At 36.6% G+C, this 26,797-nt stretch overlaps 1 protein-coding gene across 3 annotated transcripts in view; it reads left to right on the top strand.

Moving 5' to 3' along the window:
• The window catches only part of CCDC66 (coiled-coil domain containing 66), a 36,227-nt gene that overhangs the window by 1,628 nt on the left and 7,802 nt on the right, over nt 1–26,797 (top strand). For 2 of the 3 annotated variants that reach the window (XM_053599000.1, XM_053599001.1), the window contains exons 2-13: nt 69–133; nt 831–856; nt 8,765–9,212; nt 10,606–10,768; nt 10,954–11,057; nt 14,930–15,051; nt 15,770–15,871; nt 21,556–21,687; nt 22,078–22,319; nt 22,501–22,585; nt 25,050–25,211; nt 26,635–26,779. In XM_053599000.1, the coding sequence (XP_053454975.1) occupies nt 69–133; nt 831–856; nt 8,765–9,212; nt 10,606–10,768; nt 10,954–11,057; nt 14,930–15,051; nt 15,770–15,871; nt 21,556–21,687; nt 22,078–22,319; nt 22,501–22,585; nt 25,050–25,211; nt 26,635–26,779 (1,796 nt within the window). The remainder of the gene's footprint in view (nt 1–68; nt 134–830; nt 857–8,764; nt 9,213–10,605; nt 10,769–10,953; nt 11,058–14,929; nt 15,052–15,769; nt 15,872–21,555; nt 21,688–22,077; nt 22,320–22,500; nt 22,586–25,049; nt 25,212–26,634; nt 26,780–26,797) is intronic. The other variant, XM_053599002.1, reaches the window with a different exon arrangement.

Raw genomic sequence — 26,797 nt, 5'->3', positions numbered from 1 at the left:
TTAAAATGTTGCTGTTAGTTAAAAATGACATACAACATGCAACTTTTTTCTTTTTTTTAATATTGCAGAGATGGTTTAAAGCTTGAAACTGAATTACTGGATGGAAAAACCAAGCTAATATTGTCTCCATATGGTATGCTGTGTTACTAGAAATCTAAAAAGTTGACTTAAAATTCATATGTAAAATTTATATTAGTTTAATAGACTTTTTGCTTGAAATAGAGTGATAAGTAATACATTGAAAAACCTCTTTTCCTTAAACTTACTTTTAGCCAAAGGAAATCAGATTCACCATTGCTTACTACTATCAGCTTCATAACATTTGATGTTTCAGTGTATTTTGTGTGGAATGATGTTCATTATAAATGTATATAGCAAATATCCTTATTGCCTATTGCAGATGTTCATTATAAATGTATATAGCAAATATCCTTATTGCCTTATGAATAATACAGGTTAAGTTTAGTAATTATGTTCTTTGAAAGGATGTATTTAAGAAAATTTATAGTAAGAGCACAGTGAAATGCTATTAGTTTTCAGTATTAGTTTTAAAACTCGCTATACTTTGGTAGTTTTCTTCACATTATTATTATTATTTTCTTATCTCTTTGTAGTTTTACCTTGGAAAGAAATAAAAATGAAATAGACATAAATACTGGAACCACACTGTAAAAGTCAAAACACTCAGGCAGGATCTAAATAAAGTTAATGCTTTTAGGGATAATATTGCTATCTTAACATCTTAAACCAATACTAATTAAAATTTTCTTTCATGAATGCCTTAGTATGTTTTTGGTTGATAGTTTAGTAATTTCTTCTTTCTTTTGTAGAACAAAAATCAAAAATTTCTGTGAAGGTAAGTCAAACGACTTTGACCTGACCTGTTTTTAAATGTAAAATGCTCTTTACAATGGTTAGAAAATAATTCTGGGAAATGTCATTCTAAGGGGTTTGGAATGATGGTGAGAAGTTATTGTTTCCTTGCTTTCAGGCTGGTCCTTTCACAGAAATGGAATTATAATTTTCAGTTTAAAAAGCCATATAGAACTCTTTCCTCTGAATCAGTGCTGTCCAGTAAAACTTTTTGGGTCGATGGAGGTGTTTTAAAATCAATACCGCCCAATATTTTGAGCACATAAAATGTGGCTAATGTGACTGAGGAACTGAATTTCTAATTTCATTTAATGTTCAATTTAAATTTAATAGCTGCTGGACAGTGCCACTCCAGAGATCTTTAAAAGTAGATTAATTAATTTAATAGCTTAAAGCAAAAGATTTTTTTCTTTTCATATTCAAATTCCATTTGCCCACACCAAAAGGTAAGTTTGATTCACAAATTCTATTGTGCATTTAGCTCTCTCCTTTAAAAGATGGCACTTGAGCTGAATGGTACTTTTCCCTTTAAATTAATTTTTCTTTGTCAGGAATACATTGTGTCTTTTTTTACAAAATAGCATTACTATAAAAAATTTTTTTGATATTGCTGCCTATTACCTGTTTCTTTTTTAGTTTTTAGGTTAATATTAGCAGGAATTTCTCCTTTCCTCTTCTATAACTTAGTGTAGCCCCTTTTTCTTTTTATCATTGCAATATACTGACGTCTTTGTGGATAGAACCCAGTTTGGATGATGTAGCACTTTACTCTTAAACTCTGAGCCCTTTGTACTTTATTATTTCTCCCTGGTTTAATCAAGGTAAAAAAGTTGCTTGAGTACCCAGAATGTTACTCAGTAAATGGGTGGTGCTGATCAGAGCAATTCCACAAGCTACTTATAAAAATTATTTCTTTGTATGTACATGGTTTATAGTTATATACCTTATGTCCTCCCTTATTCAGAGAATACAGATTGTATATTTTTCTTAGCCCTTTCCTATTAAAATATTACAACTAAGTGCTGTCATTTGAGTTACATTAATGAATATATAGTGCCCTTTTCCAAAAAGCCCTCGATTGAAAAACTACTTGTAATGGTTGATTTCTGTCTTCTGCAGGCCTCTGTCCTCTTGTACATGTTCCCTCTTCCTTTTGCTAGCCTTAGTGGATTTGCTGTAGCAGCCACATTTGTGAAGATATTTCACTGTCTTTTTAACCAACTTAGAATATCTGGAAATCCCATTATAGACCTCTAATAAACTTTGCATTACAAAATTCTATCAACTGTCCAGGGATACTTTATCCTAGGATTTTTTTCCCCCCCAGAGGAACTAACATGTAGCTGATGTTAGTCTTAAATTGGGTTCATCTCTATTGCATTTGGGACTCCAAAATACTGGTGCAACCTAAGTCTCCCTTCTATATTAATTATTTTCAAGGAACTTCTCTTCGTATATTTATAGGGGTTGCATGCATCCTCCTCATTCCTTTTTTGCCCTCATTCCTTTTTTGCCCTTCATGGAAGATAAAACACCAAATCAGTAGTACTTTTTTGTTTTAGTCATTATTAAAAATCTCCCAAATCCCCCCATTGTGCAGTTATATACTGACTTCTCTTTCATGTAAGTTATTTATGAACTCTCTCTATGTAATGCCTTTCTTTTTTCTTTCTCCTAGGGTAAGTTTCTGAGTGATTGCAACACCTACAGTTTTCTTTTTTCTCCATTTCCCACTGGTTGAATTACTGTCATCTCCACAATTTGTTCTTTAAACACAGCCGAAATATATCATATCTTCATTAGGTTTAACATGTGTGGTCAGAGTGTTTCTTTTCCTAAGCGTATCAAAATCTGCATTTTTCTTTAATTTGCTGTAATGATATAAAGATGATTATCAGTCTAATTTTTTAGGCTTATAGGAAAAAAATAAATGAATCAGTATTCTCAGTAATTTATAAAAATAATGGATTCTAAAACTCATACTTAAAATAGTCTCAAGAATTAGTTGAAATTTAAAACATTAACAGTTTTTCATGGGTATTTCTACATGTGAGAACCAATGACATAGTGAAGGATATATGTAATATTAGTGGTAGGTAGTACATTTTATATTTTAAAATGTTACTTTTCTTTGATGCCTTCTGACCTTGAGATCCTGGCTATATAAATTGGGAAGTCAGCCATTATTAAACAAATGCATTGAATATTGTCTCTATAATACTATGGAAAATACTGGTAAAGTTAAAACTAGGTAAAAGAGCAACATGCTGTATAAAAATGTTTTATGACATGAAGGCCCTGTTTGATCTATTAATTTTCATCTAATCCATTAAACACTTGGGAAATTATTTGGGCAAGTTGCTTTTTCTTATTTAGTAACCTGAACACGATTGAATCTTTATTCTTGCAGTTCATAATTTTTTGCTGCCTCCATTCATTCTTCCTCTGGCTTTAAACTCTCTGTTTTCTAGAATTAGGGGTATCTTGATCAGGTAAATTGTATAGTACAGATAGAATAAAACAAGTGCTGCGGTATGGTTATAAAAAGGAGAAAACATTGGAAAGAACAGCTTTTTCTGGTTTGAGAAGACCAGGGCATTATTCATAAATGAGGTGACATTTTATTTTATTAATTTACATATTTATTTTAGAGATAAAAGAGTTAACAAGATAACAGTTTAATTAGAATTTAAAAGATGAGGAAGATTGGGGGCGCCTGTGCTCAGTGGGTAGGGCGCCAGCCCCATATATTGAGGGTGGTGGGTTTGAACTTGGCACCGGCCAAACTGCAACAAAAATAGCTGGGCATTGTGGCGGGCACCTGTAGTCCCAGTTACTCGGGAGGCTGAGGCAAGAGAATTGCCTAAGCCCAGGAGTTGGAGGTTGCTGTGAGCTATGACATCATGGCACTCTACCGAGGGTGATAAAGTGAGACTCTGTCTCTACAAAAAAAAAAGATGAGGAAGATAGCAAAGAAGTAGGGAAGTGTGTTTCAAGCATAGATAAAATAGCAGAAGATACAAAGCATAAATTGAATTTGGGGAATATTGTGTACGTCAGGAAAGCTTAAAGGGGATACTATCATGAAGAGTTTGAATGTATACTCACAGGCTTTAAACTTCTTTGCATGTAGGGAACAAAGGGATTTTTGAAAAAAGGACTAGATAGGATTGAATTTGTGTTTTTACTAGAGGGCTCTGTGAAGGATGGGTTATAATAACAGGGAGACCAATTAAGTGCAAGTTATAGTGTCCAGAGAGTCTTAGGAGGCCCTGAACTTGTATGGTAGCTAGAAGAGTAGAAAGAAGGGAACAGAATTGAGAGGCTTTCAAGATGTAATGGAATGGGAAATGAGAAACTTTCAAGATATATACATATAAGGGGTGAGGGGACACACTGTACTTCTTAGCAGCCTTTTTTTTTTTTTTTTTTTTTAAGAGATGGGATCTTGCTCTGTTGCCGAGGCTGGGGTGCATTGGTGTGATTATAGTTGTAACCTCAAACTCCTGGGTTCAAAGCACTGGCATTATAGGTGTAAGCCATTTATACCCAGCCTTTCTTTCTTTTTTTTTTTTTTTTTTTTTTTAAGTGAGACAGAGTCTCACTGTGATGATAAGGCTAGAGTGCTATGGCATTGGCTTAGCTCACAGCAACTTCAAAATCCTGTGTTCAAGAGACCCTCCTACCTAAGCCTCCCAGGTAGCTGGGACTACAGGCGCTTGCCACAACACTCACCTAATTTTTCTGTTTTTAATAGAGATGGGGTCTTGGTCTTACTCAAGTTGATCTTTAACTCTTCAAGGGATCCTCTTTCCTTGCCTCCCTGAGCACCAGGATTATAGGTGTGAGCTGCTGCATCTGGCTATAATACCTGGCAAGAGGATTCCTTGAAGAGTTTAAGATCAACTGTGGAAGCTCTTGAAAGACAAAAATTTGGCTGCAATAAGCCAAATTACCCAACACTTTTCCCATAGTGGTGAGCACATAAGAATCAACAGTTGGTTGAATACATATTTAACTCTTACAGGCTAGTTGGGTTTGTAGAAATGTACAGTCGATTAAAGGAAGGATTTAATTACAGTTAGGTAGGCTGCAATCTAATCTAGGAGTGGTAATAAAAACCTTAGTTTAGATTTGTTATGTGACTGGTAAGAAAAAGATAACTGGAGGGAAGAAATGACTAGTCCTTGCTGATAACCTAAAAAAGAAAGAGTCAAAGATGATTTTATGGTTACTGGTCAGAGAGATCAGAACAACAGTGCCCCAGTGGGATATTCTGGAAAGTTGAGCTAGTTTGGGGGCAAGAGATAAAGAATTCAGTGTTGGATATAGTATAGTTGAGAATATTCAATAAAAACATCTATATTCTGTTTTACTCAGCTGTTGTAGGAATTGGAGATATAGAAGTAAAGCAGACAAAAATCTGTGCCCTGTGAAATTGACATTAGGAAGGTGTGGGATGGGCAAACACCTTGCAAAATGAATAAATACAAAATGTTGCAAGATGCAAAGTGCTATGGAGAAAAGTAAAGGAGAGAGAGGGAAGAAGCACTGTTACCTTAGAGGCATGGCATTCTTGGGACTGGGGAGTGCTAGGGTGCTGGGAGTGAGGATAGAGTAGGAAATTTTAAATAAGGTGGTTAAGGAAGGCTTCACAGGTAACATTTAAGCAAAGATATGAAGGGTGTGAGAGAAAAAGCCTTGTTGAATATGAAGGCAGAATGTACCAGATGGAGGGATTGTCAAGTTCAAGGAACAACCAGGAAATGTATGTGGCTGAAGGCTGAGAGATAGAAAATAAGGTCAGATGTGAGAGAGAGCATGGGGGCAAAGATGGTAAGGGGTGCCCACAGATCACAAGGGCTTCTAGATCATAGAGAAGACCACCTGATCCTCAAAGTCAGATGGGACCTCACTAGGGGCTTTGGAAGAGAGTGACATGATCTGCCATATATTAAGGTTACCACAGTGGCTTCTGTGTCAAGAATAGACGGAGGCGCTATGATAGAAGCAAGGAGGCTAGTTAGAAGGCTTTGCATTAATTCAGGCAAGAGGTAAATAATGTCTTGCAGTAGAAGGATTTTAGGGGTGGTGAGATTCAGGATGTGTTTTGAAGATGGAGCAAAATAATATTTGATGATAAATGTGATATAATGATAGAGGAGTCAAGGATAATTCCAGAATTTCTGGCATAGGTAACAGATGGAAAAAACTACAAGGGGAGGAAATTATTTAGCAGCAAGAGGGACATGAGGAGTTCACTTTTGGACATATTAAATTTGAAATGTCTATGAGGAACCCAGTAGAAATGTAGAAAAGGCAAATGAAACCTGAAGTTAGGGGAAAAGAACACCAGGACGCAGAAGTTCGGGAGTCGTCAACATAGATGATATTTAAAGCCACAAGAGTAAATGAAATTAGCAAGCAAATGCAAGAACTTAGAAATGAGATTCTGGGACTAATTCCTGGGTACTCCAACCTTAAGAGGTCTGGGAGAAGAGGAAGAGCCAGGGAAGTTCAGAAGGAGCAGTGCCTTGAGTTGGAGACCAGCCTGAGGAACAGCAATACCCCATTTCTATGAAAAATAGAAAAAAAAACTAGCCAGGCATTGTGGTAGGCACCTGTAGTCCCAGCTACTAGAGAGGCTGAGACGAGAGGATCTTGAGCCCAAGAGTTTGAGGTTGCTGTGGGCTATGATGCCAAGATACTACCCAGGGCAACAGAATGAGACTATCTGGGGGAGGGTGGGGCAGAGGGGGAAGTAATGAACAGGTCAAAGAAGAACCTTAATTGTGGAGTCCTGGAAGTGAAGTAGAGAAAGTGTTTCAAAATAGGAAGAGTAATTAACTGTCAGTTGCAAGACAGCTCCTAGGTCAAGTAAGATGAGGAATTTGCAATATCGTATTCAGCAGTGTAGGAATTATTAGTGACCTTGAGCAGTTTTTGTAGGATAGTAAAAGGCAAAAGCCTTGTTAGAATGGGATTCTAGGAGGTGAAAGAAGAAAGTGAGATCAAGAATTTTTTAAGATGGTAAAATAATAGTATATTTGCAGTCAGTTGTGATCAAGCAGAAAAGAACGAAATTATTCGATTGAAAGCAAAGATTGTTAGAGTGATCCTTGAGAAACAGAGGGTTATAGTAGAGTGTATAAGTAATGAGAGAGTGTGTATGTTTTCCTTTTTTTTTTTTTCTTTTCTGTAGTTTTCTTTGTTTCCAGACCACTAGACAACCAGGGAAGGGTGTGCAGGTTTGTATGGGTACAGATGCTGGTATACATTTGGTGGTAGAAACTTGAAGTTTTCTGCTGAATGCTTCTGTGTAAGATTTTCAGTGAAATATTAAGGTCTTCCACTAAGAATAAGGGTTTTGGGAAACAGGAGAAGGTTGAAATAGTTACTAAAAGAAAGAAAGAGTAGGGTGGCACCTGTGGCTCAGTGGGTAGGGCACTGGCCCCATATACCAAGGGTGGCGGGTTCAAACCCAGCCCCGGCCAAACTGCAACAAAAAGTAACTGGGCATTGGGGCAGGTGCCTGTAGTCCCAGCTACTTGGGAGGCTGAGGTAAGAGAATCACCTAAGCACAGGAGCTCGAGCTGTGATGCCATGGCACTTTACTGAGGGCGATAGAGTGAGACTCTTGTCTCTGCAAAAAAAAAAAAAAAGAAAGAGTAAATGAACTTGAGAATGTATGATTGTCAGGTAGCATTAAGAGCCTATTTGATATTCTTGCTTATGAGTTTAAAATGAATCCGGTTAGCATGACTCTGTTTTTCTCCATGGGTATAGGCACAGAGTCAGTGAAGAGTTGGGTTTGACCAGGGTTGGGATTTACCAAGTGTACATGATAGAGAACAAAGCAACAGATCTAAGAATGGAAGAATTGGGCTGGGCACGGTGGCTCATGTCTGTAATCCCAGCACTCTGGGAGACCAAGGCAGGTGGATTGCCTGAGCTCAGGAGTTCAAGACCAGCCTGAGCAAGAGCAAGATCCGTCTCTAAAAACAGCTGGGCATTATGCCAGGAGCCCATATCCCAGCTACTCAGGAGGCCGAAGCGAGAGAATCACTTGAGCCCAAGAGTTTGAGGTTGCTGTGAGCTATGATGCTACAGCACTCTACCGAGGTCAATAAAGTGAGACTCTGCTTCAAAAAAAAAAAAAAAAAAAGAAGAGAAAGAAAGAGTGATGATTTTGGATTGTGGTTGATTGGGTTAAGATTATTGTAAATGAGAGCAGGAGGGAAGTGGTAGGATGGATAGATCATAAATCCTATTAGAGTTAATTGTTGGAATTGGGATATGAGAAGGAGTAAGTTGAGAAAAAAAAGGGTCATCTTCAAGTGCTTGAAATTGAGATTATGGAAGTGTTGCCGTTAGGAATAGTTACATGGTCAGTGTCACTATGGGACATGGGGTAACTGAGGTAGCATGGAGGACAACATTATAGGGACAGAGTTGGAGAATGTGATAGGCCAAGATATTAGAAAAATAATTTGAGTATATGAAAGTGCCAATAATTAAGATAGTAGTTAGGGGAAAGAAAGGTATGGTGAACCGTAAGTTAAGATATTTAAGGAATAGTACTATCGTCCTTTGATTCATTTAAATAAAATGGGTAGTGAGATAGTTTAATGACTATTAGATTGAAGGCTGGAATAGGAAAGAGATGTAACAACTATAATACAAATTCTGTATTCATTATTCTGAAGTAAAATAGTTGTTGAAGTTTCAAGTAAAGATTTACAAATGTTAAGAGTTAATTTCTTAATGGCTATCTTATGTAAATAACAAAATGGAATAAATGTTGGAAGACTTATTTATTACAGATTATATAGATAAAGGTAATAGATTTTTCATGGACTGTTACAAATAATAAGCTTCTGTATTTCAACAGATGGGAAACAAGACTAGGATTGCAAAATGTCCTTTAAGAATGAAACAAACTGGACACATTCTGAAATCAACACAAAATACTTGTATCAAGAGTGAAAACCTTTTGCAAAAGAAGACAGTTGGTTCAGAAACTTCGCAGGCAAAAGGCGAAAAAGATAAAATGACGTTTTCATCCACTAAGGATTTATGTAAGCAATATATAAATAAAGACTGTCTTTACATTCCGAAGGAGATTTCCCCTGCCACTTCTGATATACAGATGGCTAGAAACACTGTAAGTGCATCTCCAGGAGCTAAACAGAAGCCTCAGAACGAACACATCACAGCTGGAAACACGGAGAGCAATGTGGTTTGTCTAACACAAGACCAGTTACAACAGATTTTAATGACTGTAAATCAAGGAAATAGATCTCTTTCCCTGACTGAGAATGGAACAAAGGAGGAAAAAAGTAAGATTAAAGTTTTGATGAATGTTAATTTTCTCATGCGTTTCAAAATTTCATTTTTGTTGGGTTTTATGTAACTGTGCCTTTTATATTCTAATTTAGTATGTAATGAGATTGTAAAATAATTATTTTAGAGGACTTTCCCTAACATGTAAAATTGTTACATTTTTATAGTTCCCATGTTCCATATTTTAAGATTAATGCTCAGAATATATTCTTACACAGCATAGCCTTAGGAAAAACTGGTTTCTAAATACTTTAAAATAAAGATGTTAGTCCAAAAAACTATTGTACTTATTTTTAACTGTAGGAGACTTTATTTATATTTAAAATAATTATGTGAAGCATTCAAAAAACTCCACTATGGTATTTCTAGTGAAAATTATGGGAACTGTAGTATGAAGGTTTGACTTGAGTTGCTGAAAAGTATTGCTGTCCTGAATCTTCTTATCTGGTCCCTCAATCCATGTTAAGGGGTGGCAGATGTGAAAGGAGCAGTAGAATGTTATGTGGTTTTTCTTTCGTAAGTCAGGGCATTGTATTATGTTTTTAAAAGCCTTTAATTTCTACTTTGGGATAAAGATTATGAATATGAAGATAATAGAAATATTAAAATTTTATAAGGCAATAGTGAAATTAAATATAAAGTTAATAGTTCACATGGAGAGGCCCCACCAATGGTTTAGGGGTCAGGTAACTCCAGTATATTCCCACAATAATCAAGATGGAGTTACTTACCCACTCTTGGTACAGATTTTATTTTTATAAAATGAGGAGGCTGGATTTCATCTTTAAGGCTAAAATTCTAGCTTAACAAACAAAAAGTAGCAACTTATTAGACATAATGAGAGATATTGTCAACAAAGTTAAAATAAAGGTTGCCTAATCGTATAATGGCCTCCATATTGGGTATGCTTTCTCGTCACATTCTCCTGAATGTGCTAGTTCTCCCAGTAAAACATTTGGTTTAGAAATATAGTTGGAACATAAAGACAGTGGTTTTCCATGATTTCACAGCTAAATGAGAATAAGTTAAGGGAATGAGTTTTTATTAATCATTTGCATTTATTTCTCTTAGGTTGTTATTTGTGGTATATTTGTAAAAGTATGTTGGTAGGAGTAAATGAAGGTTTGTCCTTCTGTTGCTTATTTTCTTCCCTATTTAATACAAGAAGTTGTGCGGCTGTGACCATGAGCAACCCATGTAACTTCTAGGCCTCAGTTTCCTTTTTTTTTTGACAGGAAAGAAACATAATACCTAACTCTAAGATGTTAGTGAGAGTTAAATTAGGTAATTTATAAGAGTTTTAAAAACTATATAGCAATATGCCAACATAAGGTATTGTAATAGTTATTATTTAGTGTTAATTTTAAAACATAACATTTTACTTCCTAGGTCAGTATAGTCTACATTTAAACAATATTCCTAACCAACTGAAAGATGAAAACATGGGATTACTCCAGAAACCCGAGGCTGTTTCATCTCTCCCTGATGAAAATAAATCTGTCTTAAATAAACATCAGGAAAAATATAAGCAATATGAGGAGAAAATTGCCATGTATGTAACTCATATCTGTTATTATGGGGTCATCTTCAGGATATGGTTGTGTTTTTCCTTTCCTCGTGTATGAAATATTTATTCTGAAGACTTAGAGCTTTTAAACAGCTTATTACTTAATATTTATGAATTCAGCTGTGTAGAAACATGATAAGGTTTCTGTTATTTTTTGTGTTTTGCTTTAGAGAGAATGAATGGAAACCAGCTGACATATTCAGTACTCTGGGGGAAAGGGAACATGATAGAAGTTTGTTGGAAGCAAAAAAAGCCCAGTGGAGAAAAGAGCTAGGTAGGTAATTGTTATACCTTTTATTGTAATTCGGTTAGCTTAAGAAATGTATGTTGAGGATGAAGTTGTAGGGTTTAAGGGAAAACTTCCTCTTTGCCCTCTGAAGATTTGCTAACAAAAGGCAGATGAATAAGAGAAAAGGTATAAAATTTATTAATGTGCATAAGAGACTTGCAAAATATAAAAACTCAAAGAAATGGCTAGATAGTTGATGCTTTTCTACTATCTTGAGGTTGTTGAAAGAAAGGAAGCTTGGGCAGGGTGCAATGGCTCATGCCTGTAATCCTAGCACTCTGGGAGGCGGAGGCTGGAGGATCCCTTGAGCCTAGGACTTTGAGACCAGCCTGAGCAAGGAGACTTATCTCTAGTAAAAACAGAAAAATTAGCTGGGAGTGAGGGTAATGCCTGTAGTCCCAACCACTTTGGAGGCTGGGGCAGGAGGATCACTTGAGCCCAGGAGTTTGAAGTTCCTATAAGCTAGGCCTGGGCAACAGAGTGAGACTCTTTTTTGTTGTCGTTGAGACAGAGTCTCACTATGTCACCCTCAGTAGAGTGCTTGGTGTCACAGCTCACGGCAACCTCACACTATTGGGCTTTAGTGATTCTCTTGCCTCAACCTCCCTACTGGCTGGGACTACAGGTGCCTGCCACAATGCCCAGCTATTTTTTGTTGCAGTTGTCATTGTTATTTAGCTGGCCCTGGCTGGGTTTGAACCCACCACCCTCAGTGTATGTGGCTGGCTGTGCTATGGATGCTGAGCCTTGAGACTATGTCTTTAAAAAAAAAAAAGAAAAACAGGGAAATGTGGACCATGAAAAAGCAGCTTATGAAGAGAGGAGTCCTGACTGTCGAAAGTGGTCTTTTTTATACAGATGAAACTTCACTGGTAGCAGCCCCCAGAATAATGTAGGCAGTAAATGTTTCTTTTTGCCCTTTAAAGGTGTCGGACTCTCAGTTAATCTTTTCTGCATCTGGACAAAGAAGGGCCCCCAGAGAAAGCCTGGCTGCATCAATGCAGATTTTCTCTGCAGAGGAAATTTCCACAAAAGACAGCTTTGCAAGGCTAGTTCTGTTTGCAGGCCATTTCAAAATACAAGAACTATATTTTGAGATGAAACATTATGGTTTCTTCAAAGCAAACTGATCCCTGGCTCAGCACGTGTAGCTCAGTGGTTAGGGCGCCAGACACATGCACAGGGGCTGGTGGGCTCGAACCCAGCCAGGGTCTGCAAACAACAAATGACAACAACAACAGGAAAAAAAGAAAAAAAAAAAAAAAAACCCAGCCACGCATTGTGGCAGGCACCTGTAGTCCCAGCTACTTGGGAAGCTGAGGCAAGAGAATCTGAGAGTTTGAGGTTGCTGTGAGCTGTGAGAGTTTGAGGTTGCTCTGAGCTGTGACGCCAAAGCACTCTATTGAGGGTGACATAGTGCGAATCTGTCTCAAAAGAAAAAAAAAAAGAAGTAAATTGGTCTCTATCTGAGAAATAGGCTCCGGGACACCTGTCTCCAATGCCAAAATGCATGGATACTCAATTTTCTTATACAGAGTGGCCATAAAGTTTGTGTGCAATTGCACACTATGGCCACCCCGTATAAAATGGTATACAGTATTTGCATATAGTTTATGCATATCTTCACATACACTTTAAGTCATCTCTAGATGACTTACAATGCCTAAAACAATGTAAATGCTATGCAAATAGTTATGCTGTATTGTTTAGGGAATAATGATGGACTGTGTACGTGTTTAGTACAGATGCAACCATTCATTTTTTCCCCCCAAATATATTCGATCTGCAATTGGTTGAATCCATGGATGTGGATCCCATAGATGTGAAGGGCTAACTGTGTATCTTTCAGTATATTACCCAAAGTCTTGTTTTTATAGCATTGATAACTAGTGTAGTTCTCTGCAAATGCACAATTTTTGTGGTTTCATTTTGCCTTAGGTTGTATCTTTTTATTTGGTACTCTATGGTATACACCAAAAACATTCAAGTCATCAGTATCATTCTGGAGCCCCTTAACTCAAACAAAGATTTTAAAGCTTTTCTCATTTCCTGAATCTTTTTCATATTTTTCCATTATAGAAATCCTATGGGTAAAAGGATGGTATTATTAAAAAACTTGATTTCATTTTTTAAAATAACCAAACATTCCCATCAAGAATAATCAATATGATATCAATCATTTACTCTAGACAGAAGTAAACTTTGTTATGTCAGCCTGTGGACCAAGTAACAGAAAAATTTATAATTTCTGTTAGTCTTGACATTTTGTTAATAACTAAAGAACAATTATTATTTCATAGACTGAATTTAAGGTTCAGGTACCATAATTTGCAAAATGGGTAAAGAAATAGTTGTATTTTTTAGGAATAGGCCGTACCAAAGGCATGAGATGGGCTTTACCTTCCATTCAACTAGGAAGTCTTGTGAAGCGATCACCAATCTTGCTGGAGTGTGTGACTTAGAAAAAGAGATAAGCAGTAGAAATAGGGAATGGATTCATGTTGAAGTTAAGATAATGGAAGAATGAAGAAGTAAATTTGTGGTAGCAGTATCAGAAAGTTGGGAGGTCTGATGTACATTTATATCAAAATACAATACAGAATTTCTAAAATAAAATATAACTACTTGGAACTCTTAGCAAAAAGTTGGAACTACTTGATACTCTTAGCAAAGCACATCTCATTAAGTCATGCTTCCATTAATCTATTTGAAATTTAAATTTTTGAATCTCTGAATTTTGTATTTAAAGAACTATTGATTTGGGGGTTAGTTTTGACTGTATCTGTCAGACACAGAATTTGATGTGTTTTACTTTTCAGCAATTAATGAGAAATAACAGCTGACATTTATTGAATATTTACATTGTGCCAGGCCCTGTACTGAAATAGGCACTATCACTAGCCCCATTTTATAGAAGAAACTGAGGTTTAGAGAAGTTAACAGCAATTTGCTCATAATCACTTATCCAGGAAGGTTGAATTTGAATTTGACCTCAGGGTTCTTACTCCAGAGTTCTAGCTTTTAGTAATAACTGAATGAACATTATAGGAAAGTGGAACCTCAGAATAATTAAAAGTAAGTTATTCTGATAAACTTGCTTCTTATTGAGAAATGTAATAAAACAAGCATTTTTTTTTTTGAGACGAAGAGTCTCACAATGTTGCCCTTGGTAGAGTGCTTTGGCGTCATAGGTCACAGCAACTTCAAACTCTTGGGCTTAAGTGATTCTCTTGTTTCAACCTCCCAAGTAGCTGGGACTATAGGCACCCGCCACAATGTCCAGCTATTTTTTTGTTGCAGTTGTCATTGTTTAGCTGGCCCAGGCTGGGTTTGAACCTACCAGCCTGGGTGTATGTGGCTGGCACCCTACCCACTGAGCTACGGATGCTGCCCTAAAACAAGCATTTTTACATTCATTGTACTGTACTTAAGTTTGGTTCTTACTAAATTTTTTCCTTTATTTCCCTAAAACTTTCTCTCTGCCTTGTGAGTTAATCTCCTCCCTAAAAAGCAGTTTTGATTAGATCTTTGTTGGAATCTGCGTTCATAAAGAAAGTTCTGATTTGGCAGGGTGCAGGGGCTCATTCGTATAAACCTAGTTCTCTGAGAGGCCAAGGTGGATGGATTGCTGAGCAAAAGCGAGATCTGTCTCTACTTTAAAATAGAAAAACTGAGGCAAGAGGATCGATCACTTAAGCCCAAGAGTTTAAGGTTGCTGTGAGCTAGGATGCTATCATGGCACTCTACCCAGGGCAACAGTTTGAGACTGTCAAAAAAAAAAAAAACAGTCATGATTTGTTTACATAATTCTTCCTTCACAGTTTTTGTACAATTCTTAAAAAAGACATTATTTACAGATGAACAGGTTGCTTTGAAGAAGAAAGAAAAAGAAGCTTCTGAAAAATGGAATGATCCTTGGAAAAAATCTGAAAATGATAAAATAGCATGGGAAAAACTTGAAATTCTTGAACAATCTAGGGTAAGAGTATCAAAAACAAGTATTTATGGAACATAAGATATCTTAATTACAGTTTTTAAAATGCTAAGCAAGGTTTATATGATAAAACTTAATTTTTAAAGCTTTTTTTTTTGTGACAGTGCATCACTATGTCACCCTCACTAGCTGTGAGGCGTCACAGCTCACAGCAACCTCAAACTCTTGGGCTTAAGCAATTCTCTTGCTTCAGGTCCCAAGTAGCTGGGACTACAGGCGCCCGCCACAATGCCCGGCTATTTTTTTTTGGTTGCAGTTGTCATTGTTGTTTAGCTGGTCTGGGCTGGGTTCAAACCCACCTGCCCCAGTGCATGTGGCCGGTACCATAACCAGTGTGCTACTGGTGCTGAGCCTTTAAAGCTTATTTTTTAAGAAAATCCTTTTCATATGGAAAATAGTATTACTTTGAATTTAATTATGATCTCAACTAGTCTCTGTTTTCTTTCTGTAAGTTGTCTTGCTGTTTTGCTAATTGAATGTAGAGACCCCAAGCACTTCTCTTAGGCTCTTATAAAGGAGCTCTACAATTTTTTAAATGAATTCAAAACTCTGCCACTAACCATATGATATCCACCACAGGTTATCTGATCAAATATAAATGTTTATCAAACATAAGTATTTACTGGATACCCTTTTATGATCATTACATTTTATCTGTGTTTAATTTTCAATAAAGGACTCTCGTTTTTCTATTTGTTTTTAGACTTCTGCTAGCCCCTCAAGCATTCTGTTGCAGTCTCCTAGTCAGGTTTCAGTGAGCCAGGCTGATGGACATTCACTACTTAGAGCTAGTCAGATTTTAGAGGTAAGTATTAATTATCAGTATTTTGAATGTTTAAACCCTTTAATACTTTACCTCTGTCTGACCTATTTTCCTTGAAGAAGTGGATCTAAATCTTCGTTATTTTTAATTACCAGTTAATTTTTACTGAGTAAATTATGCTGTTTAAATTTTTAAAAAGTTACTAACCACTTATTTTTTACATGCAATCCCTTCCTCTTTGTGAACATTTATATTTTAACAAATGTATTTTGAAAATAATGCAGTAACCTATTCTGATGGTAGAAATTTTTCTCCTTGTGCCCTAATTAGGTAGATTTCTTCTAGAACCCCTTCAAGTTGGATTGTTTGCATGGCTGGCTGTTCTGCTCCACCTAGGGCTGACTTACCTGCATCACACACTTTTATCTGTTGATAATTTTACATCAACAAAAGGAATGAAATATGAATTATATTTGTAGTCCCCAAATCACTTTGACTAAAAGACAATAAATTCATCTTGATAGAAGTTTTTTTGGAAAAATCTAGAGGATGGTTGATAATTTTAAGTGTGTGAAATTTAGAAGTTGATGTATGCAGATATCAGTGAAAGCGCAGCTAAAACTTAATTTTTCATGAAGTTGATAAGTATTAGTTGTTAGCTTATTTATTTTCAACATCAGGTTTGAGGAATCTTTAATGCTAAAGATGTTAAAATTTTTCAGTTACCAAATTTTAGGTTGAAATGTTAGTATGTTAGTATATTATTATTTCCCAATTTATATGGCTTTCTACGTCATTTATTACCTCGGGGTAAACCATACTGTTATTATTAATGCAAGTAAAGAATTATTTAAGGTGACTTTTAGGTTTTAAAAAATTTTATGTATGTATTTTTAGCGATAGCATGTATTTTTTAATAGTCAAAAAAAAAACAATAAAGTTACTCTTATTTGGGAGTTAGAAGTGGGAGGTCGATGGTGGGAGGAGAACTAGAAAGGGAAACATACTAAATTTAGGGATGGATAACCAAGAGTATGATTATCTGCTCATTCTTTTACTATTTAAATGCAATTTTTATGTCTTTGTGGGTGAATGTGGTCTGAAATTGGAGAGAGATTATTGAGGGAAAAGGAATAAACTATATAACAAAAAAGTTCCTTTCTCAAATACCTGAGAATTTTTTTTTTTTTTTTTCAGAAATCCCAACTGTGGCCACAACTATTTATTTATTGTCTTGGCATGTTTAGTTGTCCTCGTTATATAATTGGGAGGGGCAGAAGTTTGGTTCCAGATAATCACCAAAGCCTCTTTTGTTAAAACATGAGTTAATGCATGTAAATGGCTTAGAATAATGACTGACAAAGAAAACATGCTAATGGAGTTTTGCTTTACCTATTATTTACAAAGCGGGTCTGTTTAGAGTCCTGAGAGTGTTTAGGGGCAGTCCTCTAACCAGTTTTCCTTTCCTCTCTCATCTTGATTTTCTAGCCTCACTGTTTCTCACTCAGTTGAATTCTGGCACTTTGCATTTTCATCCCTGTATTATTCAACCCAAACATTATTTTATACTGTCCATTTAGAATTCATTTTGTGTTTCTAGTTCTAATTACAGCCTCAGCCTTTTTTCTTTTATTTTTTTTTATTTTTAAAGAAATAGTGTCTTGGGCAGCACCTGTGGCTCAGAAGAGTAGGGTGCCGCCCCCATATACCGGAGGTGGCGGGTTCAGGCCCAGCCCTGGCCAAAAATTGCAAGGAAGAAAAGAAAGAAAAAAAAAATAGGGTCTTGTCATGTAGACACATGGTTGTACCTGCCCACTTTGCTCAGGCTGGACAGGTGCAATCATAGTGTACTATGGCCTAGCTAGGTTCAAGTGATCCTCCTGCCTAACTTCTCACTAGTTGGGACTGTAGGCACAGGCCATTGTGCCTCAGCCTTTTTGAGAATACCTCACCTTTATGAAAGTGAGCTTTCCCTAATGATTTCTTCTCCTTGGGAAGTCTCTTAAGTAACTCTTGAACATGGAATAGAAAGTGAGGTGGTCATTTTTCTAGTTTCTTATTCCTAACACCAGACTCTCATTTTGCATTTGACCAACAAAGAGTTTCTCACATTTTTTACTTTTCTTGTTTAAAAAAATTTATTTTATTGTGCTAAAGTATGCATAACATAAAATTTACTGTTTTAACCATTTTTTAGTATATGGTTTGATGGTATTAAGTGCATTCATGTTGTACAACCATTGCTACTATGCATCTTCAGAACTTTTTTGTCATCCCAAACTAAAACTGTGTCTATTAAATAATAACTTCAGTTTCTCCCTACCACTTCCCATCAGCATTCTACTTTCTGTCTCTAAAATTGACTATTCTAGGCATCTCATATCAGTAGAACCACATGATATTTGCCCTTTTGTGATCAGCTTATTTCATTTAGCATTATATCTTCAAGGTTTACACATGCTGTAGCATGTGTCAGAATTTCATTTCTTTTTAAGACTGAATAATATTTCACTGTGTGCATGTGCCAGTTTAGCTTATCCATTCATTTATTAATGGACATTTGGGTTATTTTTACCTTTAGGCTATTGTGAATAATGTTGCTGTGAACATTGGTGTACAAATAATTTAGTTGAGTTCCTGTTTCATTTCTTCAGGTTACATAGGGTAGCCATAAAGTTCATGATAGACAACTATTTTAAATTGCACTATTTTAAATTGTACACGAACTTTATGACTATCCTGTATACTCAGAAGTGGAATTGCTGGGTTGTGTGGTTATTTTATGTTTAATTTTTTACCAATTTTAATTTGATAATATTTGTCTAACTATTCCATTGCTTTGCACAGCAGCTACAGTGCTCAAAGGCTCCAATTTCTCCACATCTTCGCCAATACTTGTTCTTTTCTGATTTATTGACCATAATGGGTGTGAAATGGTGTCATTGTGGTTCTGATTTGCATCTCCCTTGATTAGTGATGTGGAGCATTTTTTTTTTAATGTGCTTATTGGCCATTTGCATACCTTTGGAGAAATGTCTGTTCAGTCCTTTGCCCATTTTTAAATCAAGTTGTTGTTGAGTTGTAGGAGTTCTTTATCTATTCTGTATATTAATCCCTTATCATATATGTAATTTATAGTTATTCTCCCATTCTGTGGATTGTCTTTTTTTTTTTTTTTTTTTTTTGTAGAGACAGAGTCTCACTTTATGGCCCTCCGTAGAGTGCTGTGGTCTCACCCAGCTCACAGCAACCTCCAACTCCTGGGCCCAAGTGATTCTCTTGCCTCAGCCTCCCAAGTAGCTGGGACTACAGGCGCCCGCCACAACGCCCGGCTATTTTTTGGTTGCAGTTTGGCCGGGGCTGGGTTTGAACCCGCCACCTTTGGTATATGGGGCCGGCACCCTACCGACTGAGCTACAGGCGCCGCCCGGGATTGTCTTTTTAATCTCTTGATAATAGTGCCCTTTTATGTGCATAGTTTTAAATTTTGATTAAGTCCATTTTATATAGTTTTTTTTTTTACCTGTGCTTTTGATGTCATCTTCAAGAAATTGCCAAATTTTATTATCATGGAGTGAGCTTTTCTCCTATGTTTTCTTCCAAGACTTTTATAATTTTGGCTCTTGTATTTAGGTCTTTGTTCCATCTTTGTAGATGGTGTAAGATAAGGGCCCAACTTTATTCTTTTGCATGTGGACATGTTTCTTCCCAGTACCATTGTTGAAAAGACTATTCTTTCCTGATTGAATGGTCTTGTTCTCCTTATCCAAAATTATTTGATTATTTTGTGTATCTAAGGATTTGTTTCTGGGCTCTATTCTATTTCATTAGTCTATATGCCTGTCATTAGGCCTTTGCCTTATTGTTTGTTTACAATAGTTTTGTAGTAAGTTTTGAAATTAGGAAGTGTAACCTCTACAACTTTCTTCTTTTTGATTGCATTGGTTATTTGTGGCCTCTTAATATTCCATCTGAATTTCAAAAAGATTGCATTGAATCTTAACATTACTTTGGGTAATATTGGTATCTTCTTTTCCTTTTTAGGATATAAAAATATAAGTTTCTTTACATTTATTTATTTATTTGGAGATAGAGTCTAATTTTGTCACCCTTGGTAGAATGTCATGGCATCATAGCTCATAGCAACCTCAGACTCTTGGGCTCAAGAGATTCTCCTGCCTTCTGCCTCCCAAGTAGCTGGGATTACAGGTGCCTGCCACAACGCCCAGCTATTTTTTGGTCGGAGCCATCATTGTTGTTTGGCGGGCCTGGGCTGGATTCAAACCCGCAGCTCAGGTGTATGTGGCTGGTGCCTTAGCCACTTGAGCCACAGGCGCTGAGCCGATTTATACAGTATTCTAAGATAATTGAGTGACGTTGAGAATTTTCTCTAGAGAGGGTCCATATATGCTTATTTTTCCTTTCCCATTTTGACCTCTAAGATAACCTTTTTTTAAAAAAAAATAATGTTTCTGGGTGGTACCTGTGGCTCAGTGGGTAGGGCCCCGGCCCCATATACCAAGGGTGGCAGGTTCAAACCTGGCCCCAGCCAAACTGCAACAAAAAAATAGCCGGGCATTGTGACAGGTGCCTATAGTCCCAGCTACTTGGGAGGCTGAGAGAATCGCCTAAGCCCAGGATTTGGAGGTTGCTGTGAGCTATGTGACACCACAGCACTCTACCAAGGGCGATAAAGTGAGACTCTTGTCTCTACAAAAAAAAGAATAATAATAACATTTCTAGAGGTAGAAAAATTATTAAATCATTTACCTGAAGATAATGTTTATATTCCTTTCAAGGTGATTTGTTTAGGCTTAAATAAATATGATAACTTTTAATCTGTTTAGAATTATGTAGGAGAACCTGAGACATTAGAATCTTTCCTTTTTGTATAAATTTTTCCTTTGATCAAAGCAATGGGTTATAAACTATGAGCTTTGCCATTGTTTCTGTCAAAAGCAAGGGCACAAAGTATCATTGCTAGGTATACTATCATTGTAGTATTCTGTGAAGCCATTTTTCTTTAATTATGTCCCGCAGTAACTTCATGTAATGAAATGTTTGTTGGTTGGCTATCGCATTTCAGGAAAATTTGAGTAGAATATATTCTTTCCCTTTTTTAAAAGCGTAACTTAAGTGCTCAAATTAGAGTGACAGACTTTTTATGCTGTTTTTATTTTAATTTCCTTAGGATTCAAGGACTTGTTCTGGGTACAGTGTATTTTTCTTACTAAAAACATCATAGGTTGTGACAGAGCTATAGCAGCAGAATTGGATAAGAAGAGGGAGAAACATGATTCAATAGGGAAAGCCTCTGGCTCTCACACATCTTATTTCTTCCTGATTCTTGGTCTAAGGGCAATATTTGTTATATTCCAAGGCTAATTGTAAAATAACATTCATTTACTTCAAATTGTCAGTAACCCTTTTAACTTCTAAATGAAACTATATTAGAATTTTGAAAATCTTATATTGTTTTAGAGAATGAATTTCTAATTTTCATTATAAAATTTCCTTTCCCTCTGCTAGTATTTGTTAAAATGTTTGTAAGAATCAGCATATATCTACTTAATTCTTAACTTAAATTCTTTGACGTTATCGCTCCACTCAGATACAAATGCCTTATTAGATTAAATCTATACAAATTAATTTGGTAAGATTTACAAATATAAAGTGTTTAGAAAAAGAAAACTAAACTTTAAATGGTTTTGATGACTATGGTTTAGGAAGCAGTGCTGCTGAAGCACCCTTTCAGTACTATGAAACAAGAACAGCAAAGAAAATGGATTGAAGAGTTGAATAAGCAAGTGGAAGATGACAGGCAAAGAAAAATAGAGGAAAAAATTATATATTCAAAGGTAATGTATGAGTTTTAATGTCTATAAAGGCAAAAAAAATATTTTGAAGTCTTTAATCATATAAACATATAAGCATGCTGAAACTGGTTGACAAGACCAGATTATTCAAATTATTGCTCATTTTCTCATAGGAACCTGTTTTCATTGAATGCATTTACTATGATTTTTGCATAGCTTCTTTTAACTTTTTAGAAATTTCCTGAATCTTTGAATTTCTCATCTTTTCCAAGCTAATTATCAAAATGCATAAGGAATCAAAACAATACAGTTTTGTTAATTTTTATGATGTTTATTCTGCTCTTGTGTGACTTCTAGAAATTGTTTGTCATGTAGGATTTTATATGAGAATACCTGGAAAAATTCTTAGCAATTCTTGTTTGTCATAATTAGGGTGAGGAACATGACAGATGGGCAATGCATTTTGATTCATTAAAGAGTTATCCTGATTCTCAGTCCTCTCAATCAATACACAAACAACCAGAGTACTTCTGTGTCTCTCCGGACACTCAAGAGCTGGCAGATATCAGCAATGTTTATACACCTACACCTGGAAGCCAGGTTGAACCTTCAGAGGAAGAGCATATAGTAAAACCTGTTAGGGATGTGGTTGTCACAGACAATCAGAGAACAAAGTAAGTTCATTCTTATGTATTTATTTTTAGTAGAACTGTTGTTAATGTCTAATTGATTTCAGGTTTCATATTTTTCTTTGAAATATAGAAATGGTTAGTAGGTTTATCCCAAGCAAAATGATTTCTTACTGAACCTACTACCTTTTGGGAGTTTTGAATAGCTAATAATGTCTCTTGCCAGCTTTCTCCGTTCTATGACTGCTCTCTTGGACCCAGCTCAGATTGAGGAACGAGACAGGCGGCGACAAAAACAATTAGAACATCAGGTATGGCATTTTAAACATTGTTATTTGCCTTCATAAGTAATAGTCATGGGCAACATACACCTAAGTGAATGGAAATTAAAATTCTATCATAAACTTATAGCATAGGTCTTATCCAATCCTGTGATGGATAAGATGAATGATGAATGTGATGTGATGAATCTGTTCCCTACCCCATCTGCATTGTGCTAGTATAATTACACTTATGATGAGAACCAGACAGTGTTTCATATTATAGCCACCTGCCTTCTAATAGAGGAAGTCTTTAATATATAAGTTGTTTGGGCTCGGTGCCTGTAGCGTAGTGGTTACGGTGTTGGCCACACACACCTAGGCTGGCAGGTTGGAACCTGGCCTGGGCCAGGTAAACAACAATGACAACTGTAACAAAAAAATAGCCGTGCATTGTGGCGGGCACCTGTAGTCCCAGCTACTTGAGAGGCTGAGGCAAGAGAATCACTTAAGCCCAAGAGTTGGAGGTTGCTGTGAGTTGTGATGCCATGTCATTCTAGGGTGACATAGTGAGACATCTGTCTCCAAAAAAAATGTGTGTGTGTGTGTATATATATATATATGGTATATGAAAAAATATATATATAAGTTATATGAATTTGTACTCTCTCAAGTTAGTATTGGATGTCTTTTTCACCAATTTATTTTTTTCTGAGTTCTTCTCAGGATGAGAATTAGTTATTTGAAAGGAAACTATATAGGGGAATGAAGTAGAATTATGATAAAGAAATCTAGCAGGGCCAGCACAGTGGCTCACACCTGCAATTCTACATTCTGGGAGGCTGAGGCAGGCAGATCACTTAAGCTCAGGAGTTTGAGGCCAGCCTGAGCAAGAGCAAGACCCCCGTCTCTACAGAAAATAGAAAGATTAGCTGAGTGTTGTGGGTGGGTGCCGTAGTCTCAGCTACTAAGGAGGCTGAGGCAAGAGGCTGAGCCCAAGAATTTGAGGTTGCTTTGAGCTATGTTGTCACTGCACTCTATTGAAGGCAAGAAAGTAAGACTCGTCTCAAAAAGAAAAAAAAAAACCTAGCAGATTAAGAGAGGCTAATATTAAAACTCCAATTTGAGTCAAATACAAAAGGGACTTAAAAGTCTAAATAATTCTTTAAAAATCTTTATTTGATTAATTTGGCATAGTTAATGTTACGTTTACTCACATCAGTGAGCAAACATTTATAAAGCAGCTGTGACTTACCAGGCACTGTGCTAAGCTCTAAGCTTATTTCTCCCAGTTGTTTTTCTTTTTTTTTCCTTGGAGGCAGTCTCACTTTGTCGCCTTCGGTAGAGTGCCATGGTGTCACAGCTCACAGCAACCTCAAACTCTTGGTCTCAAGTGATTCTCTTGTCACGGCCTCCCAAGTAGCTGGGACTACAGGTGTCTGCCACAACACCCAGCTATTTTTAGAAATGAGGTCTCACTCTGGCTCAGGCTGGCCTTGAACCTGTGAGCTCTGGCAATCTATCTGCCTCAGCCTCCCAAATGCAGGATTATAGACATTCAGTTGTTTTTCTGTCATTTCTTCTAACAGCCCTCCTGAGATTGAAAAAAAAAAAAATGTACTTGTTTTAAATAAGAAGTTTATAAAAAAAAAGAAAGAAAAGGTTGTAGAACTTCACAGGACAAGTGGGAGATGGGAGAAATGCATCAGAAATTTGATATTTTCACTTTATTCAGATACATAATAACATAACACTTTCTGTATACTGATGAAACTTATTATTTCTTTTTCTTTTTTATAGGCAGAGTATCCCTTTGTTGCTTGGGATAGAGTTCAATGGCATCAACATAGCTCACAGCAACCTCACATTCCTGGGCTCAAGTAATTCTCTCACCTCAGCCTTCCAAGTAGCTGGGACTATAGGCATATGCCACCGCACCTCGCCAATTTTTCTATTCCTTTGTAGACATAGGGTCTTGCTCTTGTTTTAGGCTGGTCTTGAACTTCTGATGTCAAGTGATCCTTCTGCCTAATGCTCCCAAAGTACTAGGATTACTGACATGAGCCACCATGCCTGAGAATGATAAAACTTTTTAATTTCGCCTTCCTTTCGGCCGGAGACGCCATCTTCCAGTAATTCACCAAAATGACAACACAAAGGGAAAGAGGAGAGGCACCCAATACATGTTCTCTAGGCCTTTTAGAAAACATGGTGTTGTTCCTTTGGCCACATATATGCGAATCTACTGCTCCCAAAGTGCTAGGATTACAGACATGAGCTACCATGCCTGAGAATGATAAAACTTTTTAATTTCTTTAATTTCATTTTTATTTTTTATTGAGATGGGGGTCTCACTGTATTGCCCAGTGAGCTCCAAAAGGGTGGGGACTTTGCCTCTAAAACTCCTAGCCTCAGCCTCCCAAGTATTGGGATTACAGACATGAGCCACTGTGCCTAGCTTGAATGCTACATGGATTTTTATTTCTGACAATGATTTATGTGATTGTTTGACTAGAAAGCCATCACTGCTCAAGTAGAAGAGAAGCGCAGGAAGAAGCAACAGGAAGAAGAGCAAAGAAAGAAGGAAGAACAAGAAGAGGAGCATCGCTTAGCGCGAGAACGAGAGAAGATGCAGAAGCAGTATGAAGAAGATATACTTAAGCAAAAACAAAAGGAAGTAGGTGTTCATCGTCTAATTGTAACATTTTAGAGTAAAATAGATGTTTTTAAAGGAAAAATAACCAGAAGTTGCACATTTTATACGTGTTTTAAAGTTGTGAAGCTGTATGTGGAAACATTAAACTTCTGTATGAAGAAAGAAAGTAAGAGAGAAGATTGAGGTTTCATTATTTCATGTTATAGTTTACAAATGCTTCGCGGCTTTGGCTTTGGCTTTTTCTTTTTGTTAAAGGAGGAGGTCAAGGTGAGTTGTAGCACAAAGTAAAAAGCTACCCATGTGATGTACTTGATCTTTACTACTAGATACTGGGGGTTATCTGTGCTTCATTTCTATGCAATTTTGTAATTTTTCTAGTTTATTTCATTGGTGAACAGGAGCATTTATTTCCAGAGTGACTCGAGATTCATGATACAATGTGTGGTCATATTATGTTTCCTATGTTGAACAGGAAACAAGAGTAGACACCTGGTTGGCTAAGAGAAGCCCTGTAATAACTGGTACAGACAAGAGGGGAATGGTGACATCAAGTGCCATGTTTGAGTTGACCTGACAAAAACATTCAATTTGCTAAAGATTAAAAGGTTTAAAGACTACCGCACAGTCTGCATTTTCTTTCCTTTCCTCACTTGGCAATCTTCAGTCTAAAATTGGCTGGTAAAGGGACACATGGTCTTGGTTCCAATTTCCTAAAGTTGAATAGGCTAAGCCAGCTACCGTATGTGTTTTTGTTTCGTTTCGTTTTTGAGACACAGCCTCACTTAGTAGCCCTTGGTAGAGTGCTGTGGTGTCGGGGCTCACAGCAACCTCAAACTCTTGGGCTCAAGCAATTCTCTTGTCTCAGCCTCCCGAGTAGCTAGGACTACAGGCACCTACCACAACACCGGGCTATTTTTCAGAGATGAGGGCTCGCTGTTCCTCAGGTGGTCTCAAAATTGTGAGCTCAGGCAATCTACCCGCCTCTGCTTTCCAGAGTGCTAGGATTACAGGCATGAGCCACTGCACCCGGCAACCCCATATATTAACCATCTACACGAGGAAATCAATGAAGTACTGTCATTTGCTGGAACTGTCAAAAGATAGCTGTAAAGACTTGTTTTATCTTTTAACATCTACTTTTAAACTTAATAGAATTACATTAGAATTGATCATCAGTTTTTAAAACATTGAAAATTTGATTAGTATAAACTTGAAATGGATAAGAAGAGTTCTTGTATTTGTGATTTAATGTAGCTGTAGAAAAAGATAAGCTCCAAAAGGGTGAGAACTTTGCCTTGTTGACTGTTCTACCTGTAGTACCTACCTCCCCTGACATACAGAAGAAAATTAGAAAATATTTACCGAGAACAAGTAACGAAGTCTATATTTATTTAATAATTGTACTTAATAACTGTGTTGTACTTAATAATTTTATTATTGATAGGAAAGTATGACTCTCAAGACAAATGAGCTATTCCAGGCAATGCAGCGAGCACAGGAACTGGCCCAGAGACTAAAACAAGAACAGAGAATCCGAGAATTGGCTCTCAAAGGACATGACACCTCTAGATTGATTAAAAATCTTGGCAGTAAGTGCTTATAGTATC

The sequence above is a fragment of the Nycticebus coucang genome, chromosome 8 (assembly GCF_027406575.1).
Source record: "Nycticebus coucang isolate mNycCou1 chromosome 8, mNycCou1.pri, whole genome shotgun sequence".
Classification (NCBI taxonomy): domain Eukaryota; kingdom Metazoa; phylum Chordata; class Mammalia; order Primates; family Lorisidae; genus Nycticebus; species Nycticebus coucang.
This window is presented reverse-complemented; position numbering and strand designations above follow the sequence as displayed.